Source organism: Erithacus rubecula (genome assembly GCF_903797595.1).
Source record: "Erithacus rubecula genome assembly, chromosome: 10".
Taxonomy (NCBI): Eukaryota; Metazoa; Chordata; class Aves; order Passeriformes; family Muscicapidae; genus Erithacus; species Erithacus rubecula.
Window position 1 is genome coordinate 1,952,423 of NC_136662.1, and position 21,948 is coordinate 1,974,370.

General features: G+C 44.2%; 2 protein-coding genes across 5 annotated transcripts in view; one reads left to right on the forward strand and one right to left on the reverse strand.

The window, feature by feature from the left end:
- ITGB3BP (integrin subunit beta 3 binding protein) overlaps nt 1–19,105 on the forward strand; it is a 24,599-nt gene extending 5,494 nt beyond the window's left edge. Inside the window, exons 3-8 of one of the 4 annotated variants that reach the window (XM_079314473.1) lie at nt 1,031–1,166; nt 3,331–3,403; nt 4,135–4,213; nt 4,930–5,023; nt 6,106–6,165; nt 18,988–19,105. In XM_079314473.1, coding sequence (XP_079170599.1) covers nt 1,031–1,166; nt 3,331–3,403; nt 4,135–4,213; nt 4,930–5,023; nt 6,106–6,165; nt 18,988–19,046 — 501 coding nt within the window. In that variant the 3' untranslated portion in view covers nt 19,047–19,105. Of the gene's footprint in view, nt 1–1,030; nt 1,167–3,330; nt 3,404–4,134; nt 4,214–4,929; nt 5,024–6,105; nt 6,166–12,756; nt 13,936–18,987 lie in introns of those variants that run through there. The other 3 variants (XM_079314474.1, XM_079314475.1, XM_079314476.1) reach the window with 3 other exon arrangements.
- ALG6 (ALG6 alpha-1,3-glucosyltransferase) overlaps nt 15,907–21,948 on the reverse strand; it is a 14,986-nt gene continuing 8,944 nt past the window's right edge. Inside the window, exons 7-14 of the mRNA XM_079314466.1 lie at nt 20,796–20,981; nt 20,453–20,588; nt 18,452–18,537; nt 18,001–18,085; nt 17,356–17,426; nt 17,007–17,075; nt 16,499–16,697; nt 15,907–16,353 (exon numbers count right to left, since the gene is read on the reverse strand). Of these exons, the coding sequence (XP_079170592.1) occupies nt 16,159–16,353; nt 16,499–16,697; nt 17,007–17,075; nt 17,356–17,426; nt 18,001–18,085; nt 18,452–18,537; nt 20,453–20,588; nt 20,796–20,981 (1,027 nt within the window). The 3' untranslated portion in view covers nt 15,907–16,158. The remainder of the gene's footprint in view (nt 16,354–16,498; nt 16,698–17,006; nt 17,076–17,355; nt 17,427–18,000; nt 18,086–18,451; nt 18,538–20,452; nt 20,589–20,795; nt 20,982–21,948) is intronic.

The window sequence follows — 21,948 nt, forward strand, 5'->3', positions numbered from 1 at the left end:
GTGGAATGTTTGGAGATTCTCCTTGTTGAAGAGGAGATTTGATGACATGATGACATGACATTAACCCCTAAATTGGCATTGATACTTCAATTAATATTTCATTTAAAGATGACTGGAAACATTTCTTCAATCTGCTTGAATGTGGCAAGACAGAGTGAGGATTTCCATCAGGTGTGATTTAAATGCTGCTGGACTTCAACAAGTGTATAAATGAGAGGTGTGAAATTATTTAAGGTATTTGACACTAAAACAAGGCAGAGACAAGTGGGCAGCAAATTCAATCTTTTAAAATCTGCTCTAAGTCCCAGAACTGATGACCAGCAGTAGCACATATGGGTTGTAAAGTAAAAGTTTGAGGTTTTTTTTTTTAAATTTCTGTGCAGAAAATCCCAGTTTCTCATCCTTGCAATTCAGCATCCATGCTAGAGTGTGTCCCAGACAATCCCAGTTTGTATTCCAGCACTGCAGCCTTGTTCTCCTGAAAATTTCTCTGCACAAATCCTTTAACATCATGAAATAATTCCTCTTACATCATTAAACATATTGAACCCCTGAACCACAGAAAAAATTTTGGATTTAAGGGACACACTTTGGAATTTTTCAATTCACACTTGTTTAAAAAAAAAAAAAATTTAAATAACTTTTTATACAATAAAATCTAAAAATATTTGTGTCTTAAATTCTCATTACTGGAACAAAAATAATAACTTGGTTTGGCTGCTTTAAAAAAAACCCCATCAAGTTGGCCATGCCAGAATACCTAAATCCCTGGAAAACACATCTTTTTTCTTTATGGAACCTGGGAGACAAAGTGTTTGAAAGGATTTTTTACCTTTTAGAGTCAATTTTATTGAGGAGTGATGGAGAAGCTTGATGAGCACAAAGTCACCCCACCACAACATTTAACATGGACTTTGCATAATGGGAATACATGAAGGAATTACTTAGGCAAACCTTAAGTAGTAAAAATTCAGACAGCTTTTGTGAATATTCATCTGAATATTTTCTTTTTCTATTTTTCTCATTTCAGCTACCTGATGCAACCCCCCAGAAAGCCAAAAGGAGCAATCTCTCCTACTCCCCAACCACAGGCACCTGCCAGATGAGCCCCTTCTCCTCTCCCAGCAGCCACAGGGCAGAGAATGGCAGGAATGCCCCAGCAGAGGGTGAGCTGGACATCCCATCCCCCCAACTACAACTTTTCCTGGCTTTGGGATGGGTTTAGGGACTTCTCTCCCATCTGCTAGATTTGATTTCTTTTTTATTTCAAAGAATCCCCTCTGGAAAAGCCAATGTTGGGTCTTAAAGCTTGAATTTTTTCAGTGTAAATCTTGGGGGTTTATAAAACAACTGAGTGAGACAATTTTTAATTAACACTGAATGTCATCAGCTCTCAGAAATTACACCTTTGTAAGATTATTATTCTATTATGTCCAGTTCTCTTTATTAGTTACACAGTCACAGTTTTTGACTCTGACTGCTCAAGAAGCAGATTTTCAGTGTCTGAGCTGCTTTTATGGCTGTATAAAAATATTGTGGTTGTGGCCTCTTTAAGTGTTGAGGAACCCTCAGGTCACCTGGTTATAAAAATAAACTTATTTATTTTAAAAGGAAGGATACAGAGGGACCTTTTGTCATCTTTCCTTATAGAACTTTTATTTCCTTGCAGTACAACTGTAGAAAACATGGTTAAGTCTATAATAATAATAATAATAATAATAATAATAATAATAATAATAATAATAATAATAATAATAATAATGTCACTTCCCTTGTTAGCATATTCCTTGTTCAGTTATTCTAGTTATTAAGAAAAAAATCCCTCTGTGTTTTTGAATTTGTCTGGCTTTAGTTTTCAGCCACTGGTTCTTGTTGGGTTACAGAATTTTTTTATGCCCCAGAAGTTTTGGAATTTATGTACACTAATTGAGGCCTCACCAACATTCATGAATTATGATGAGTAAAAATATTCTGAGCAAGGTGGAAAAATTAATCTGGGTGTCTGCAGATTTTAGCTTTTGCACCATGTCCTCTCCTGATGGATCTGCAAAAGTAGAGCTTCCCTCCAGGATTTTACATTTTATCCTAATTCTTTTCCCTGCTGCCAGTCTTTTTTTTTTTTTTTGCTGTGTTCATATAGCTATTAAATGATGGTGTGTAATTATTAAATCCCAGGTTCCAGGTTGTCCATTTAAACCCACAATTTCTAAAACTCCACAGTACGAGTATGACCTGTCTGATAATTGATGACTGATTTAAGTCCAAGTTCTATTGACTACTTAGATTTAAAATGAAATCTTTGAGGATCTTAACTTTCAGCTACTGTTTTAAACTTTCATAGCACTTTGTCACCCTGAAGTGTTTCTAAATGTTTTACAAAATATTAAAAGTTAATTTATCCTTGAGTGCTGAGACTTGTATGTAATAATTTAGATCTAACAAGAAGAAATCAAAGTGTTTCATGCTGAGGGTGGTCTCTTTTTTTTTTTTTTAGTCTGATGGCAGGGAGGAGATTTATTACAGTGAAATGTGGAAAGCTCCTCATTCCACAGGGTCTGTCTGGGATCTGTACATTTGTTAAGCTCATGGTAAATTCCAAATCTTTCACTTAAAGGTGAATTTATAAAATCTCCACATTTTGTTTTGTCTTCAGCTTCAGCCACAATTAAATCATTTCTCATAGTCAGATGTGACTTTTTTATTGCTGGAACAAGAATTGATAGACAAGCTAAAATCTTAATCTGGTTTTGTTCTGATCTGATTCCTGTGGGAATTGGATAAATCATGTAAATTCAGAGTGGCTTTGTGGTCAGAGGTCACATTTATCCTGCCCCATCCATCATATGCCAGACTGGAATATGATATTGTCAGTAGAGCACATTTGGAGCCTTGGGAAGCAATTCCCAGCATCTTTGTGGGTGTTTAGAAAATGGACTTGGGGCCAGGCAGTTTTTATAAAGGGAAATAGGAATTTCAAAGCTCAGTCATTCCAGCATTTTCAGGATAATGCTCTGTGTTCATCTGCAGTTAATAGGATAAAAATCTCCTGGAAGAACACAGTAAATATCTGCCAGGCTGATTCTGCCTTTCAGATATTAATGCTGTAATCCCAAAGCTTCCAGAAACTGAGGGGAGGCCAAATTCCAAAAGTGCAAATCACAAATAATTTAGTGTGCTTCATCCCAAACTCTGCTTTCCAAGTGAGCTTTGGGGTTTTTCCTCTTCCCAAAAAATCTTTCAGCACTCTGGGTTCACACCAACACCTCATTCAAATACTCCACATCTGATTTTTATCTTTATTGTGTCTCTTCTTCCTTGTGCCTCTCCTAGGAGATGGGAATGAGCAGAGTGATTCCAAGAGTGGATTGTCCAGGAGAGGGCAGCCTCAAACAGAGCACGATGTGTGAGTGGATTCAGTTTGAAGTTTCTTATGGTGCAGGGCTGTGATTGCATCTTTTTCACCACCAGAAAATCATTGTGATGTTTATTCACCTAAATATTATGTTAGAAGTTGTAGCTCTTTCTTTTCATTATTGCACTTGAACTCATAATTTTGATTCCTGGGGTTTTTTGCCACTACTGGATGTTTTCCCACATCATTAGGCTGAAATTCCTTCAGTGTCTTCCAAGTGATGGAGCTGGACAGAATTGTTTGGATGACACTGAAACAGCTGCAAATCAAATAATAGCATTATACTGGTGTAAAACTGTAAATTGATTAATTGGGGAGGTTTTTGTGATTCACTGAGTCCCTTGGTCAACACATCCAGCCTCATTTCTTAGTGACAGGAACCCGGAATTACAGAACAATTGGAGTAACCAGAGGTCTCATTGACATGGAAATGTTTGCATTCAATAATTCAGAATGTTTTTAAAAGGTTTGCAGGAGACCAGCAGTGACATTCAAATCAAAAAGTGTCTAAACCAACACCTACACTTAATATTCATGAGAACTTCCATACACTTAATTTTACAGCTGGAAAAGACATTGTCCAGTACACTGATGTAAATCCTCACAGCTGAACTGGATCCATCCCTATTCCAGTGAGAAAAAACTCTGGGAAACATTGCAAACATGGATTTTCAGAGAGTGGGGACATGGATAATTGGAATTGTTTTACCTTTTTCACACAGGTTCCTGCAACTGCACTCCCAAGTGAGAAATTCCTTGCCCAGAATTCTGAAACTGAGAGCAAATCTGACAAGCCTGAAGGTCTGGTTTACATTGATTTGTCCTTTAAGCTACTTCTAATATAGGGTTTGAAAGCAAAATTAGCATTTTATATGCAGCATTTGAGTTTGAAGGGGTAGGGAAACAAATAAAAGACTTGAAACCAGGTAAGTTGGACTTGGAAATCCAGAAAATGCAAAAAAACACTCAAAACTCACTGACATTTTTAAACTAGAAGAGTTGCTTTTCCATGTCCTCCATTTTTAATTTGTACACAAATAAAATCAATCTGAAGTAGTTCTCAATTATTATTTATAACTCAAAATATGAATTAAGTGCATAGATTTTTATGTCTTTGAAGATGAAAGATCCTTTTGTGTTGAAGTGATTGTACCATTTAATTTACCACTAAAGTATCATTATTTAATAGTCACATATATGTTAAAATGCAAATCACTGCTCTCTTTAATTCTCATTTTGTTTTCTGACTAAATTTAGCACAAGGTTCATTGTTGTACATCAATAGCTGAGAAATAATTCAGTGTACTCAGAGTGCTGTGTTGATTTATTTCATGTGGACAAGGTTTTATTTTAAAAAAGAAGAAAAAACAACTGCACTAATTGAAAATATTTTAATTGCAATGTTTATTTACAAAAGGAAGAATTTAGAGCTTATGCACAATTTGTAAATTGTTTTTGGAACATGGAGTTGATATTGGGAATGGGATTTAAGAATGATTTTAATTGTTATTTTCCAGGCTTTGGAGGGCAGTAGAGAGCTGGAAAATATCCTGGAAGCCTCAGACTCGTCCTGTGTGCTGAGTGCTGAACTGCAGAAAACCCAAGCTCTGGGTGAGGAGGGGGTGCAAAACATTTATCCCTTTGGAACATTTACCAGGGATCACTGCAGATGTTCCCTCTGGTGCTCCCCAGGACTCAGGAAAAATGCACCTCAAGTGTCCCCGTGCACCCGAGCAGGGACATAAAAGCCAGGAACAGTGGGGAGGGAAAACCTGGAAAAGCAACAGCTTTTCTAATGGAAATGGTCAGTAAATAGTTAGATACTTAGTGGGTGCTTAGGGGGGGATTAGGATAAACGTTTGCACTTGGATGGCTTGGCCTTTCTTCTCCCCTTCCGAGGAAGTTGGTTTGTTTGTTTGTTTGCCTGTCGGCAGGATTAGGCTAAATCTAAATTTCCAGGCTTTAAAAATCTCTATTCATGTGTCCTGGACATTCCAGATGCTCCTTGTGTTGGGTTAAGGGCACTTCACAGCTGGCACATCTGGAACACTTTTCCAAAGGAGCCCAGAAAGCAAACCTGCAATGCCTGGGCTGCTGCTTTTTGCAGCTGGGAACAGGTGGAGAGTAAAGCCACAGGTAGCAGAGAAATTTTCCTCCCAAACAGTGCAATTGATGCATCACATGCTGATGTTTGAATTCTCATTTCTTCCCTGGTTTGTGTGCCAAAGCTCATTCCATTTTCCTTGTGCATGGGCATGCCCTGCTCTGTTCCCTTCTGAGACAGGATGGAGTTACCTGGGAGCAGTCTGGGTTCCCATGGGGTGGGACAGACAGACACACAGACAGACAGACAGCCCAAAGGACAGTCAGACCTCCTGCTGCCACTCCTGTGTCCCCTCTTTCCCTCAGCTCCTTGGGAAAGAAACGTCCTTCCCCCATTTCTGAATTAGGAACCACCTCAGCACAGAAGAAAAAAAATGGAACAAAATGTGGGATGAGGCTTGGACACACAACTTGTCAGAATTATCTGAATTTTGGAATTTTTGGTTAATTTTTTTGATCACAGTTACATAGGCAAGAGGGTTTTTTTTTTTCCTTGAAATGCTTTGAAAGTGAAGGAGGCAGCAGAGGTATTATTTTCTTTGAAAGCTCTGGGGCAACATTTGTTGATTCTGGATTTATTTCTTCACCAGTGAGTCAAGCAGAAAAACTGCAGCTGTTGAAAGCAAACCATGGAGAAGTCCCTGCCCGAGGTAAGAAACTCTCCATAACTCCTGTGTAACAGATGCTTTGATTCCTTTTGCTTGGTTTCTTCTCAGTTCTTTTCACTTGAAATAAGTTGGGTAACATTTAGGATGTAAAAGCCATGATAATCAAATGGTTTTCTTCTGAATAGTCTGCAAATATAAATTGAATATTTGCTGCTATTTTCGTTGTATTGGGTATTTCCCCTTGAGACTGCAAGGTGAAGGAATCATTCATTCAGAAGGAATCATTCAGAAGATTTTCCATACTTTTTCTATATCCCAATTATCCTTGTTCTTCCTCATCACTGTGTTTTCATATCACAATCTTGCAGCAAAACCTTTTCCTCTCTGTGTTTTTGGGGGATATTTCACCCACTCCAGGGGGCTGTGAAACCCCAGCTCTGAGGTTTCTTCATAACTAGTGCTGTGAAAATACTTGAAGCTGGTGGCATTTCATCCCCAGCTGCCTTGGTGGGAAGGAAGGGACACACACAGGACAGTTTAATTCCCTCACACTCAGTAAAATCAACAACCATCCCCCAGGGATATTGTGATATTTCTGTTACCTTCACACTTCATGTCTGAAAGCAGAGCAAACCCAAAATCAGGAGCAGTGCTGGCATCTCTGCTGTGGGGAATTCTCTTAAAGGACAGAAAATTGATGAAGCTGAGATTTGCTGGGCTGCAGCAGATTAGCTGCAAATGAAAAGGAGTGCCAGCCCTTGGGAAGGAGTTGGGCTGATGTGTGCAGGTGTGATTTACAGCTCCCTGTGTCCTCCTGCTGCAGCTCCTGCCTGGCTCCCTTTGTGCTCTGCCCAGCACACTCACACTGAGAGTTCCATCTTCACCCCACAAACCAGCCCCTAGCCCCAAACACACAGCCAGGCTGCTTAGGGCACAGATACTTTGGGAGGGTGGGGTGGAAAAGGGAATTCTGAGTTTAAGCTGACTGATTTTGATGGAGTTCCAATGTCAGCTTTGCTTTCACAAAGAATAAATTCAATTTTGCAGTCTTGAAAATGCAGCAGCAGGAGAGGCAGAGGAGTTTGTGATCAAAGAGAAGCATCTGGAGATGTTTTCCTTTGCCTTTTAGTTTCAGATGTGGGTTTTTCATAATTATTTTTAATTAGTTATGGCAAAGCTTAAAACTTATGACTGTTCTGTGGCTTGGTCCAGATGGAATGTCACATTATCATCACATGGTGAGGCATGAAATTTATTTACTTTACATAAACAACCTCCTCTTAAAACAACTTCATACAAAACATTCCTGGCTCAATGGGCACCTTTGTGCAGAGCTCAGTTTATCATTTTGGGTGAGCAGCATGGAAAAAGGGCAGCATTGTTTGCCCATGACTTGAATTTGCAGTAAACAAAATGTTTTTGAATAGAAAGTAAGCAAATTGTAAAACAACTGCCAAGAGATGAATTGAGTCAGTGTCTGGGAGTCCAAAATGTGCTGAGAATGGGTGTGTAGGTTGGGATGTGCACATTTTAAAGGAAAGTTTCATAGTTTTGGAGATTCCAGGAGTGAAGGTTCTAAAAGGGGAAGCTGCTCCTGCTGGCTGCTCCAAAGGACAGGGACACTTTGCCTCCCCAAAACCCTGACACAAACCATGGCTGCTGCCCATGAGAGCATTCCAGAGATCAAATACTTGCAGTGGTGAGGAAAACACTTTCCAGGCTGTGATGAAATAAAAAACACTTCCTTTTCTGTGGGGCTGTTCATCCTGCCAAGCCCAGGGGCAAATCTGATCCTCTGAGTTCTGAGCATTCCCAGCTTTCATGGTGGGGTGAATACAAGGGGCTGAGCTTTGTGCTCTTGGGACAGTAGGGGAGGCTTTGCAAGAGACTGGATCAGGGTTAACTGGGTGGATTTTATTCCATCACTGATGAAAGCAAAGCTGGAGAAATCAGCAACCAAAACTCCTGAGCTTCCACCTGCCAGTCCAGTTTGGATGACAGCAGTTATGGTGAAATATAAATCCCATTTCACAACCACTGAAAAATACAAACACCTCCTTGATAATCAGAGCTCCTCCTTGAACCAGGTAAAAATACAGAATTCCACATTTATCCCATTTTGTGTCAGTTTGAGTTCAGAATTTGGGTGTCCTGAGGATAAAGCACTTGTCTCTGGTGGTTGCTGGGGATTTATTTTCACATTCTCCTAAGTGTAACAATTTATTGACCTTTAGATGCACTTGGATGTCTGTCCCACCTTTCCTTCCTCCTCCTTGGAGATCTTCTGAGGAAAAGGGGAATACAGCAGTGAATTTGTCCAACTGTAAAACTCTAACCTAAAACCCACATTTATTTTCCTCAGGCCAGCTTTGTATTCACTTACAGGAAAGAAATGCCATTATCTCTTAGCTGAGAAAAGTGAGTCTGGGAATGGCTGAACAAAAATTGCAGTGCTGGAGGGATCTGCCCTTGTTCATCTGCCCTTCCCTGTGGGAGAATATCCCTGTTTGAGCTCCTGAGGCTTTCCTGCCATCACACCTGGGCTGATCTCAGTTCCTCACTGGGTGGGGAGTGTGGTTTGCCCAGTTTGTGTCCTGGCATGAAAAGCCAAAAATTGGAATTCATGTCTCCTCCTTGTGTTGCTTTGAGTTTGTGACCCTGTGAGTCCCTCCCAGTGGGGGAGAGGGAGCAGATCCCACCCAGCCCAGTCCCCACAAGCTGCATTTCCCAGCAGAGCTGAGGAATCCTGTCCTGCTCCAGCAGCTCCCCCTGCTCCTTCCCAGCAGGATTTGACACCCAGCTGGGGCTGGAGGGCTCTGGGTGCAGCAGCACGAGGAGGTTTGGGATGGAGGGAAGGAAGGAGAAGGGGCAGCTCCAAGGCTGAGCAGTGATGGAACACCCTGGGCTATGCAGATGAAATATTAAGCCATTAAGTGCAGTGGCAGATACAGAAATGCACATGAGACATATGACTGCAGGCCCAGACAAGTACACAGAGAACTGTCAACCTGCATTGGAGATTTAGGTGTCAGCCCCATTTATTCACAGATCTCAGCCTGGTTTTTACACTCCATTTTCCTACGTGCCTTTTTAGAGATGCAACAGCTATGAATTTTTAATTCTGGTGGATCTAGTTTATAGAGTATTAAGCTTAATGAAAAATTCAAAAGAATTGTAGTTCTTGTAACATGTAGCAGCTCCTACATGAGAGTAAATACTGCTTTCTCCCATGAATATAATTATTTTAAATAAAAAAGAAAAGAAACATTAGTTTGGACTCACTTAGTAGCAATTATATGTTTAAGAGGTGTAAATAACTTGCTATCCAGACATTACAAATATCCAGGTGCTCTGTATGTGCTGATGACAACAAAATTGAAAAGAAAGACTGTAATAATTCTGACTGGTTTTCTCTGCAGAAGATATTGATTATTTGTGTGTGGTGAGAGATTTGGAAAATTCAATTAAAGGAGTTGTGCAAAGGTTTCATAAATTTCCCCAGTACAGCGTGTACACAGACATTGCTGTGTATTAAATCAATGCAGCACTTCACAATATATTTTCTTTGAAACATAAAAATAAATAACATTTAAACAGTTCTGCTTACTACAGAAACAAATTTTATTTTCTGTGAAGCATTTAGTCATGTGCTATCACTGACTCATACACATTTGCCAGCTGTAACAAATTTTATAGACGTTTTCTCCAGAGACATAGCTCATATACTATGAATTTTTAAATGAGCAAATGGTGAAGAAGGGATGTCAGCAATATAAAAATTGATCAGTTAAAAGATAAAAGCATAAGTAAAGAGATTTGTATGGTAGTCTTAATAGGTTTTATTAAATAAAAATACTATAAAAAGACAGTAATGAATAGACTGAAGGTTTTAACTGTGGTTGAGGTGGAGAAAAATTATTCTGGCACATTTAGTAGAAGATTGGTTTTATATCACCTGACAGGTGAACGTTTTTTCTCTCCCTGCTTTTTAGATCTGTAAATGTTTTAGAGCAGTCAGAGTTGGGAGAGGATGGTGGGGGGAACTTGGAGGGGAAAAGCAACTTGTGAAGATGGAGCCCTTTTAGTGCCTGTGTGGGGCAGGGCAGGGACAGAGCTCTGGGGGCTGCAGCCACTGCTGCCCCTGGCAGCCTGAAACTGCAGCAGAGCAGAGGAACAGGCTGGGGCAGCAGCAGCACCCCTTGTGCCACAGCCCAGGCACCTTCTGCTCCCTGCCTGAGCCTTTCCCAGCTGCTCTGGTCACTCCATCCCCACCCTGGGGTGAGCTGAACTTCTCTTTGGTTTGGTGGAGCTGAACTTACTCAGGAGCTCTGCATGGAAAAATCCTGAGAGAGAGAGAGAAGGGTGGTTGGGGTTTTAAGAAGATCTCACTCAGAGGTGAGGCAGGGCTGGATGGGATTTTGGAAGGAATTCCCTGGCAGGGTGGGCAGGCCCTGGCACAGGTGCCCAGAGCAGCTGTGGCTGTCCCTGGATCCCAGCAGTGCCCAGGGCAGGCTGGACATTGGAGCACCTGGGACAGTGGAAGGTGTCCCTGGGGTGGCACTGGATGGGCTTTAGGGTCCCTTCCAACCCAAACCATTCCATGATTCTTTGGGTTTTTTTGTTGGTTTTTTATTTTTTTTTTTTTTTTTTTTTGTGAATCTGGGCAGCTTCTGTTTTTCAGGAGAGCTCAGAGTGCTGGGCAGGGCTCAGCACAGGGGTCTTGACATGTTTGGGTTCATTACTCACCTTACACCTTACAGACCAATGCTGCAGTCCTTGGTTAAAGGGAAATCAGTCCTGGCCTTTATGGAATTGCATTCAGCACAACTAAACCAGCTTGTAATCAGATCTTTTCCCTGTTATTTGCTTTGCAAGATTGGACAGTTTCCTGTTGTGAGCAATTGTGGGGTTTTTTGTTGATAATTTATGTAAACCAATGATGTTTATTAGGAGTAAAGCTAGAAAGTGAAACCTGAGGCCAAGGATTGGATTCCTTTTTCTGGAGTAACCAATAACCTGGCTTGGGGCAGAGTCTGGGGTTGTGGCTCAGCTCCATGGGCAATGTTGGTGTGCAATCCATGGGCAGTGTTGGTGTTCTGTCCATGGGCAGTGTTGGTGTGCTGTCCATGGCAGTGTTGGTGTGCTGTCCATGGCAGTGTTGGTGTGCAGGGCAGTGTTGGTGTCCATGGCAGTGTTGGTGTGCAATCCATGGCAGTGGTGGTGTGCTGTCCATGGCAGTGTTGGTGTTCTGTCCATGGCAGTGTTGGTGTGCTGTCCATGGCAGTGTTGGTGTGCAGGGCAGTGTTGGTGTGCTGTCCATGGCAGTGTTGGTGTCCATGGCAGTGTTGGTGTGCAGGGCAGTGTTGGTGTGCTGTCCATGGCAGTGTTGGTGTCCATGGCAGTGTTGGTGTGCTGTCCATGGCAGTGTTGGTGTCCATGGCAGTGTTGGTGTGCAGTTCAGGGCAGTGTTGGTGTGCTGTCCATGGCAGTGTTGGTGTGCAGTTCAGGGCAGTGTTGGTGTGCTGTCCATGGCAGTGTTGGTGTCCATGGCAGTGTTGGTGTGCTGTCCATGGCAGTGTTGGTGTGCAGGGCAGTGTTGGTGTGCAGGGCAGTGTTGGTGTGCAGGGCAGTGTTGGTATGCAGGGCAGTGTTGGTGTGCTGTCCATGGCAGTGTTGGTGTACTGTCCATGGCAGTGTTGGTGTGCAGTTCAGGGCAGTGTTGGTGTACTGTCCATGGCAGTGTTGGTGTGCAGTCCATGGCAGTGTTGGTGTGCAGGGCAGTGTTGGTGTGCAGTTCAGGGCAGTGTTGGTGTCCATGGCAGTGTTGGTGTGCTGTCCATGGCAGTGTGACATCCCCCTGCAGTCACACTCTGCCAGCTGGGAGAGCTGAGGAGCCCCTGCCCCACAGCCCCTGGGTTTGCTGCCCTGCCCAGCTGGGTTTGTTGCAGCTCAGAGGCTCCAGGCTGTTGAAACCCCCTTTGTATTTCCAATCTCATTCTGAATCCTCCCTTCAGCCCTGCCCTCTGGGGAATCACCCCAGGGCCAGCAGCCCTTGGGTGCTGGAGCAGAGCTCATGTGCTGCAGGGACATTTGGCAGCCTTGGCACTCCCAGGCACCTGCTCCCAGACCTTCCCCACATGTTCTCATTCCCTGAGTTCCTCTGCCCTGCACCCTTTTCCTTTGCCTGTCCCAGCCACCTGCTCAGCCTCACCCCCTGTGGGCTCAGGTGTGGCTGGCTGGGGTGGCTCTGGGTGACCCAGGGATGGCTCTGGATCATCCAGGGATGGTTGTTCCTCTGCTGCAATCCCTGACTGAGCTCTCCTGCCACAGCCCTTGGGGATTCTTATTTATTCTTTTATTATTGATAGCAAAAAGCAGCACCAGCTTCTGATCCTGGTAGCACATTCTGTTCTGCTTTGTCATCACTGCCAGTGATGTAGCACAGGTGCAGCCACTCACCAGGACAAGCTCTGAAATCCCTGCTGAGGCACTGTGTGTGAAGGTTAAAGAGGTGCTGGGTTCTTTAACCACCACAACTTATTTAACTCATGTTTGAGGCAGGACTGGCACAAATTCTGTCATCACTCCACCGTTGTTTATCAATGCCAGGTTTCTGTGTTTTCCTCCCTCACAGGCACATCCAGGCTGCTCCTGACCTCACTCCCTGACAGAGGGAAGGAGCCCCTGGGCCTGCTCCTGGCCTTGCCCAGCACTGAGGCACAGCCAGAGTCAGCAGGACCAGGGTCCTTCTCTTGAACCATGTGCAGGGAGCTCTGGGGTGTCCTGAGGCTGCAGGGGAATCAGGGGAATCAGTGGTTTCTGTGCACCTGGGATTTGTTCCTGGTTTGTTGAGCACCATGACAGAGAAACTGGAGAAACTCTGCTCCCCCACTAAAACATCCTGTGCTGTTTCTCAACTTGTTGCTGCTTTGGCTGCTTGTCTCTGTTGCAGTATTTCTCCTCACCAGTTTGTTCCTCCTCTGGTTACTTGTCCTTGTCCCTTAAGACATCCCAAAATGTTCCTGCAGCTCTGGGCAGAGGGGCTGGTGCCCTGCCTTGCCTTAGGCTCTGTGTGTGTGTTACTGGACATCACATCCAGAACTCCAAACAGATCTCATCAATGATGTCTAATTGCTATTTATTTTAGTCATTCCTCATCTCCCCACAGGCATTATGTGAAAAATGCATTCCACATCAACCCAAACTTCTCCATCTGCTGGACTGGACTTAAAAGGAGCGAAGAGCTGAGTGTAAACCAATCTCCCCAGCAAATCCCAGCTGGGGAGCACTGGCTGGCTGGGCAGGTGCACGTCCAGATAACATTTCTGGCATCTATTTCAACTTAACAATGTGCACAAGCAGATAATCTCAATGTAAATAATCCACCCTGGGTGCTCTGCAGCCCTGTGCCCATGGGCCTGGTGCTGGCTGGAAATTAGCTGTGGCTTCTGGAGGGCTCCTCCAGTGCTGCTCTGAGGCTGAGGGAGCTCTGCAGTGCCAGGAATTCTTTATTCCCACCCTGCATGTGTTTTAGTTGTTTGCAAACACTTTCCCTGGTGGTGCTGCCATGGTTGGGGACAGATTTGTCACCCACATGAGGGTTCCTCTAAAGTCAACCCCAGCCCCAGGATGAAAAGACCTCAGCCTCCAACCCAACATTAACACCCAGGGCTCTGGTGTTAATTGTTCTGGTCTTTGCTTTTAGGTCAACATTTGAGTTTGGATTTGGCATTTAATGCAGTAGGAGCAGAAATGTTTTATATAAACCAACTTTTTTAATAAACCAGCTGCTTTTCTCTTTCCTTCTCCTCAGCCTCACCCCTCTGCACCTCAAATCCTTGCAAATTAGGCTGAAAAAGTGCAGTAAAATGATTTGTAGTTATCAAAGTCCACTACAAACACTTACACTCGAATGTTCTTTCTACCACTGCAAAATCCCATCCTCAAATAAACTGATTTTTACAACTGAAATTCTGAGCACCAGCATGATAAATGTGTTCAGGGTGTGGCTGAACATGCAAATGCTCAAGCTTTGGGAGTTTTGAATTAATAAAAATGGTTTTGCACTTTTGCCTGTGCAGTCTGACTGGGAAGAAGGTTAGGAATTCCCTGGTTTGAGGGAATTGTGTCAGTTATTCTCATTTCCCCCTGGTCTCTCAGGCTTTCAGCTGGGGGCTGTGTGTGTGTAAGGTGCCCTCAACCAGCCAGAGTTTCTATAACCTGGCTGTAACCTCTGCAGCTGGAAATTAAATAATTATTGACAGGGAAGAGTGTGGAACCAACTGTGCTGTCCCAAATGGAGCAGTTCTGGGCAGTCCTGGGAGAACAGCACTGAACTTGTACAGGAAGCAGCAGCCAAGGTGCAGAGGGGCAGCAGTGAGGCACAGCAGAACCTCCCCTGACAGTGATTAAATGGGGCATTTTTAGGGAGATGAGCACCGAGCTGCTGCTGCCCAGCCCAGCCTTGGAGCTCTGCCTCTGACCTCCTGCTGTACCAGGCTTTTGCCTCTGAAGCAGCTGGGGCTGTAAAGAACCATTTCCAGTTCCACACAAGGTGGATCGGGTGACTCTCACTTTATCACCCCCCGAGGCCACCTCAAGGACAAAGCAAAGGGATACACCCAAAACTAATGTTTGGGTATGGGGGAAGGCTGGGCCTGGGCCCTGCTGGACTCGGGTTTAATGAGAGACCCTGGGCTCCCTCTGCTTCCACCCACCTCCATTTTCCTGCCTGCCCTTCCTCAGGCTGGCAAGGATCAGGCTGCTGGGTTTGGGATTTCACAGCCCCTGGAGACAAAGATTCCTGTTTTTACCCCTGAGTGCCATCAGCCTACACTTGCAGGAAGGCCGTGCTGTGGGCAGAGCTCCTGCATGCCACAGCTTAGAGTCACACCCGCAGAAAATCCTGAATCCTTGTGAAAAGATGCAAGTTCTGTTATTTTATAGGGAACTGTTACACTGTAGGGAAACTGAACTGTGCTCACCCCCAAATTCCTTCTATTCCTACTCCAGAGCCCCTTTCCCAGTCCCTCTGAGCTGCCAGGGGGGCAGTGTTGCCTGGGGGTGTTTTTTCCACAACAAATAAGCCTGGAAAAAGTGCACAAATACACGGAGCTGTGGGGATCCAGTGCCAGGGCTCAGAATTGGCCCAGCTGGAAGGTCCAGAACAGCTGATTCACACACTGAGGCTGAGGGCAGTGACAGCCTGGAATGTGACAGGGGAAGCCTTTAAACAAGGGGGAACTTCTTTTACATTTATATATAGATACAGGAAAAAAAGGGCAGACTGACTCCTAATTAAACTATACGACCCTAAATTGCTTTATGATTTATTTTCTTCCTCCATGCTTTGTTATGTTTATAATTACTCAATCAATTTGTATTCTCTGAATTATTGGCTTTGGAAGCTGAGCTGTGCCCAGGGAGAAATTGCAGAGTGGAGTTCAGTTTACATCTGCAAATTGCTGTGCAATTTAATAAGGGGTTTGGGTATTTTCAAACTGCACTGCAGCACCTCAGCTTTTATTGCAGTACAACCAAAAGTTTTGGCTTTTCAGTCCTATTAAAGAGAGTTGCAGCAGTTTTGGAGCCACACCAGAGCTGCTGATCTCCAGCAAAGGGGGACAGTGACTGGTGCTACAAACAGGTTTGTGTCATGAAGCAATTCAGCACCACAACTTCAGTGCTGCCAGGCACCAGTTTCTACTTTACCTGCACTGTTTCCTTGTGTTCTTTATGCTGGAAAAGGAGAAAACTTCATGCTGCTTTTGCTAATACAGTATCTTAGCATTAATTCAAAATTTGGTCCTTTATTAGGCATTTTAGGTTTACAAATGGTAACAAAAGTATAACACTTCCAAAAAAACCGAATCAAATCCCATTCCCAATGCTCTTCAAAATATTTCTCCTTTAAAACAGTCTTTGATTGTTTTGTGTTTAAATAAGCAAAAGGTTTTTCCTGGCTTTCCTTGAGTTGTGTCCATCACACACAGGCTCCTCTGCACACACACTCTCAGTCCTGCAGCTCCAGCTTCATTAACTGATTTTCTTCTGCCCTCTATTCTTGGAGTCCCAGAGTATGACAACATTGAAATAGAGCAGGAAGAGCAGGAAGTGCAGGCAGGACACCAGGGCCACGGCCACGGGGAACAGATCAGGCAGGCGCTGGGGGGGAGGCAGCGCAGCACTGAGCACTGACAGGACTCCCATCAGGGACAGGGACAGCAGGAACTGCAAGACAAGGAGTCAGGGACACTCAGGCAGCCCAGCTGCCACCCCACTGCTGCCTGCTCTGTGCTCTTGCACGGCACAAACAGGAGACAGCCCCGCTCCACTGGGCCTGCAAGCAAGAGCTAAAGCAATGAAATTTGCTTACCAGGCTCCTGACAATCCTGGGGAAGGACTTGAAGCAGGACACATAACCCCTGAGGGAAAGGGAGAAGGCCTTGAGCTGCAGGTCCTCTGCAGAGGTTTTCTCCAGGATGGAGAAGGAGGCCAGGCACACGGCCAGGAAGGCGGGCGTGGTCACGGCGAAGGGCAGCAGCAGCTCGTCCTTCAGCAGCAGCGGCAGCAGGCTGGGCGGGGCAGGGCGGGGCAGGGGGAAAGAGCAGAACACTTATCCTCACTAGAACATGCCTTTGCGTTGGAAAAGAGCTTAAAGCTCATCCTGTTTCAACCCTGACACCTCCCACTGTCCCAGTGGCACTGCCAGGGACCCAGGGGCAGCCACAGCAGTGCCAGGGCCTGCCCACCCTCCCAGGAACAATTCCTTCCCAACATCCATCCAGCCCTGCCCTCTGGCACTGGGAAGCCTTTCCCTGTGTCTGTCCCTCCATCCCTTTATCCCAAGGCTCTCTCCAGCTCTCTAACAGTTTCCAACTCACCTGAAAGTTGACACCAGTAGGAACCACGTGGCCATGAAGGGGATTTCATTTATGATTAAGCAAACTGGGCTAGAATGAGAAGAAAAAGGGATATCAGCTATCCCCTAATCAAACAGCACTCCCAGTCCATGTAGGATACCCATGGCCAGCAGTGCTGTGACTGTCCCCACAGCCACCCCTGAAAGCACAGACCAGCCTGGCTGTGCTTGCACACCTTCATTTACAAGTGATTTAGAAAAGCAAATGTGCAGAGTTGTGAGAATCTCATATATTTGTACATGAAAGCAGCATGCAATTAGAAGATGAGGAAAAGATCAAATTTTATCCACAGAAAAATGAATTTACTTACACTGACACGAGAAGAATAGATTTTTCATGGACTTGAAAGGAGAACAGGAAAAATGACAAGGCACAGCTGACCTTAGGAGAGAAGCAGAGATGTGTCAGCCTGTGACTGCAAAGCTCTGCTCTGGTGTCTGCAGGTGCAGCCTCTGTGTGGGGGCAACACTGAATGAGCTGAGTTTGCTAATTAACAACTGCCTTTCCATGGCAATGTGCTTCAATTCAATAATGTGACTAAGAGAAGGCAAACATTTTGGAGAATAGAGTGATTTTATTTTCAAACCACTCATGAACCCCCAATGTCCATTTGGGAATTTTTAAAGGAATTTTGCAGCCAGTGAAGAAAGAAAAACTGGCACTTTGGAAGCCAAACAAAAAGAGGAGAAATCCCATTTCTATGAGGTTTCAATGTGTGTGGAATCTTTCAAAGGCTCTTCAGAGGAAGATAATAAAAATATAGAGTTAAATAAAGAAAGATGAGCTTAGGGAACAAGTCTGGGTTTAAAGGACAGGTCAGAGTCCTGGATTTGAGGAAGTAAAACACTTTTTAACCAATTCCTTTTGATCCCACCCTCTGTGTCCTGCACTGCTGGTTGCCCTCCAGTGCTTGTGGTGGATACAAAGCAAGGAGCAGTGGAAAGCAAACACTCACCAAGGCAAATTTAAAGCCTCGAAGGGAAGGCTGGACAGTGAGCTTGATACAGGCAGGGAGCAGGCTCAGGAATGTCACAGCAAAACTAAAGCATTGGGGAAGAAAAACAGTTTAATACCTGAGTGACTACAGCCATTAACACTTCACTCTGCAGAGCCAGTCCTGAATTCTTCACTGAGTCAAGGAGAACTGGGAGCTCTGACTTCTAAGAGCATTCAAAGATATTTGAATTCTTTAAATTTTCAAATTTTAACTCAGTTTTAAGCAAGCAGATTAAATTGCTACATAAACAAGCGGGGATTTTTTCGGTCATAAATATTCCCAGTATTTCTCCCTCATGACTTGGCAGAAAAATACAGTATAGGAAAGAACACAATTTGAGAAAATTTACTCCTCTTGCAAAAAATATTGCAGATAGAAAACTACCTAAGGCACTCCAGTTATTTCTTACCTGAGTTTTAGCTGAGTCCGAGGGGATATTACATTCTTTATCTTTATAAGGACACTTAGACTGCACCAAATATTGGCTACTTTATCCTGGAAGGAAATAAAAAGGTGATCAGTGATAATTATATATAATTACACTCATGTTTGTGGGAACAGTGGGGCTTGGGAGGTGGGGATTGTTGGGTTTCTACCATGAGAGTGCAAATAACACTTGCAGGTGTACATCACATTCTCAGATGTACTGGGGATGATTCTACTCTTCAAAAATGGAAAGTTTCAAGAGACCAAATTAAATCATGCTCTGGAATAGTTTTTCAGCACAGGAGACAACAACTTAACCCATGAGAGGAGACACTTTGTGGAGTTGGGGCTGTGGAAGTGTCCCTGAGCAAACCCTGGCCCAGTGAATCCTTCCTCACTGTACCTGCCCGTGCTCGCTCCCTGCTAGCACTGACAGAGTTAACCCCCAATAAATCAAGAAGTCTAAAGACATTAGCACTTGTGCTAGGATCACTTTCAAAATTAAATTTGTAACTGCAGCTCTCTCTCCTGCTGGTGAAACTCATCCCCAGACAGCTGCTGGAGGCACAGCTGTGTAGACACAACTCCCAGCAGCAACTGAGCCCCGTCGGTCCCGCTGGCAGCGCCGGAATCTGCCGGGGATTGCAGGGAGCACCAGCAACCTCCTCCTCCTCAGAGCCAGGCTGATCTTCCAGCACCAGCAAGTGTTCCCAGGCTGCAAATGGGAACTGGCACACCCTGGGCTGCAAATGGGAGCTGCACAGAACCTGTCACACCCCAGGCCAAGTTACTGAGCGCTGCTTGCGTGGACAAATTCTCATTTTATCTCCATCAGCATCCAGCAAGTCACTGCCCTGAGCAGCTCAGAAAATATTTGGGCTAATATTAGACTAAAATCCTCCAGCTCTTTCAGACTCATTGGTTATTGTCATTTAAAGATTTTGTTTTTAAACTTGGTATTGAATAAAAGGTGTGGTGAGTAAAATTATTCCTTTATAGATTCCAAGTAATTCTCAAGGAAAAGGATCACTGGGTTATTTGAGGGTGTATTTTTTTTTTTTTTTTTGAGAGGTTGTTTGGTGTTTCTTGGGGTTTTTTAAATAAACTAGCAGAGAATACACTAAGAACACCTCCACTGCCTTTGGTACATCAGCACTAACTTTGTGTGGGGGGGGAAAAAGTGCCAGTTGTGATATTATTTACATCTAAAAAAGAGCAAAAAAATAATTAAGATTAATCAAGCTATGCGAGAATTTGCTTTAATCCCTGTAACAACCTGGAAATTCAAAACTTCATTTTCTGGGTTAAGCCTGAAATTGAGAATTTGCAGTAAAAAGTGTAATATTGACTCCTGCCCCAATAAAAACAGCAGCAATCCCCTGTGACATAATAACCCCTTTCTTTTTATCCCAAATTCCTGTGGCCATTCAGTAAATGAGGGACTGAGTGACTGGATTAAGGTTCAGCACCTTCAGCATGGGCATGTTCACAGCCTGAGCAAAACCAAAAGCAGAAGTGGCCTAAAACTTTTGGAAAATATTGTGGAAACTGCACAAGATGAGTCAAAAAGGAAGTTCTAGGCTGCATCTAAATCATCACTTAAAAGTAATTTTTAAAAAATGAATCCCATTGAAAAGGGGAGCAGAACCCAAAAGACTGAAGCCATTGACTTTCAAGGTTACATCTTCTGACACTGTCATTTACTATGGAATCTATTTCAATGGAAAAATGTATGGATTGAAGTATGGGTTTGATGATGGGATAAGTGTTGTCTCCTGGTATAATATCCTGGAAGATGCCAGCTGAGCTGGGGTTAAACACTGGATTAAATAACTGGCAAGAAAGGACTGCTGAAGAAGCCGTCTCGAGTTACTCGCCCTGCGCTGTGTCTCCCCCATGAAATCCTAAAGGTCAGGCTGAAGGTTTCTCCAGGGATCTAAGAATACAGGACAGGGCAGTGGGTGGGAGAAGAAAACATGCATGCCTCAAACAAGCCTCTGTCAATGGGAAAGAGTCTTCTGAGTACTTGCATGATTTGTTCCACGTCGGTGCCAAACGGGAGCCAGCAGGCAGCGAAGGACACCAGCACTGTCCCTGCCAGTTTGGCCAAGAGCACCAACCTGCAACAGGACAGCACATCAGCACAGAACCCTGCAGAGCTGGGCACAAACAGCAGCACTGCCCATCCTGCAGCACTGCAGCACTGCAGCACAGACACAGCACCCCCACAGAAAGGGACCAGCAATGCCCATGTGCAGGTAAGGACAATCCCACTGCCCAGGCCAGGCTGGTTCCTGAGGGAGATAAAACACTCAAAACTCACTTACCCCTTTCCTTTCAGTCCCTTCTTGAAGCACTTCCCAAGTAAATAGCAAAAAAAGGGCAGGGAATGGTAGAGCTCCATTTGCTTATAATTTAAGGCCAAGCAAAAGGCCACAGAGCCCAGGAGGTCCCAGTCATGGGACAAACAAAGGACAGCCCACAAGGCCAAGCCAAGGCTCACTGAGTTGTATATGGTTTTTTATGTCAAGGACAAGATACACATCTCACTTCTGGAAGCAGCAATTAATGCCCTGAGGGGAAGCAGAAATAGCTTGAAAAATGAGTTTTACCAAGTTTTAACAACACATTGCCAGTTGTGACTATGTTGCCCCCAGAGATAAAAAAATTACTTCCACTGAAAGTGTAATTCTTGTACTTAAAAAGTTTGGTTCAGAGCTTGCCCAGGAAAATCAGAAGGCAAATTGTGTGTGTGTTAATTACACATGTAACTAACATGTGTTCAGCCAACCCAGCTTTTAGTGGCAGTGACAGGTCTCTGCAACAAGCAACATTTTCTCCTTGATATTTCCATGAGTAATGATAAAGCTCTCACAGGCTTCCCCTTCCAGCTCCCACAAGACACATGCAGAATATTCAAATATGTCAGTGTTTAAATTATGTATAATTTAGTTCAAGGACTTCTGAGAGGTTTGTGATTCTCTTACACAAACAAGGCACACACCCTCATCCATGACCATTCTAATCCTGAGCTGCTGATCCTGCTCAGACAATGAGTAGTAGTTGCTAAAAACAATGTTACTTTGAAAAGATCTTCCCAGGCTCAGGAGATTTTGAAGAGACTAAATGACAGTTACTATAAAACTGCCACAAAGTATTAGCTGTGGTTTTTTACTTTTTTTTTTTTTTAATTTGAGAAACCAGTAAACACAGAATGGTTTGAATTTGAAGGGACCTTAAAGCCCATCCAGTGGCACCCCTACCATGGCAGGGTCACCTTCCACTGTCCCAGGGTGCTCCAGCCCTGCCCTGGGCACTGCCAGGGATCCAGGGGCAGCCACAGCTGCTCTGGGCACCCTGTGCCAGGGCCTGCCCACCCTGCCAGGGAGGAATTTCTCCCTAATATCCAATCCAAACCCACCCTCTGGCAGTGGGAAGCCATTCTCTCCTGTCCTGTCACTCCATCCCTTGTAAACAGTC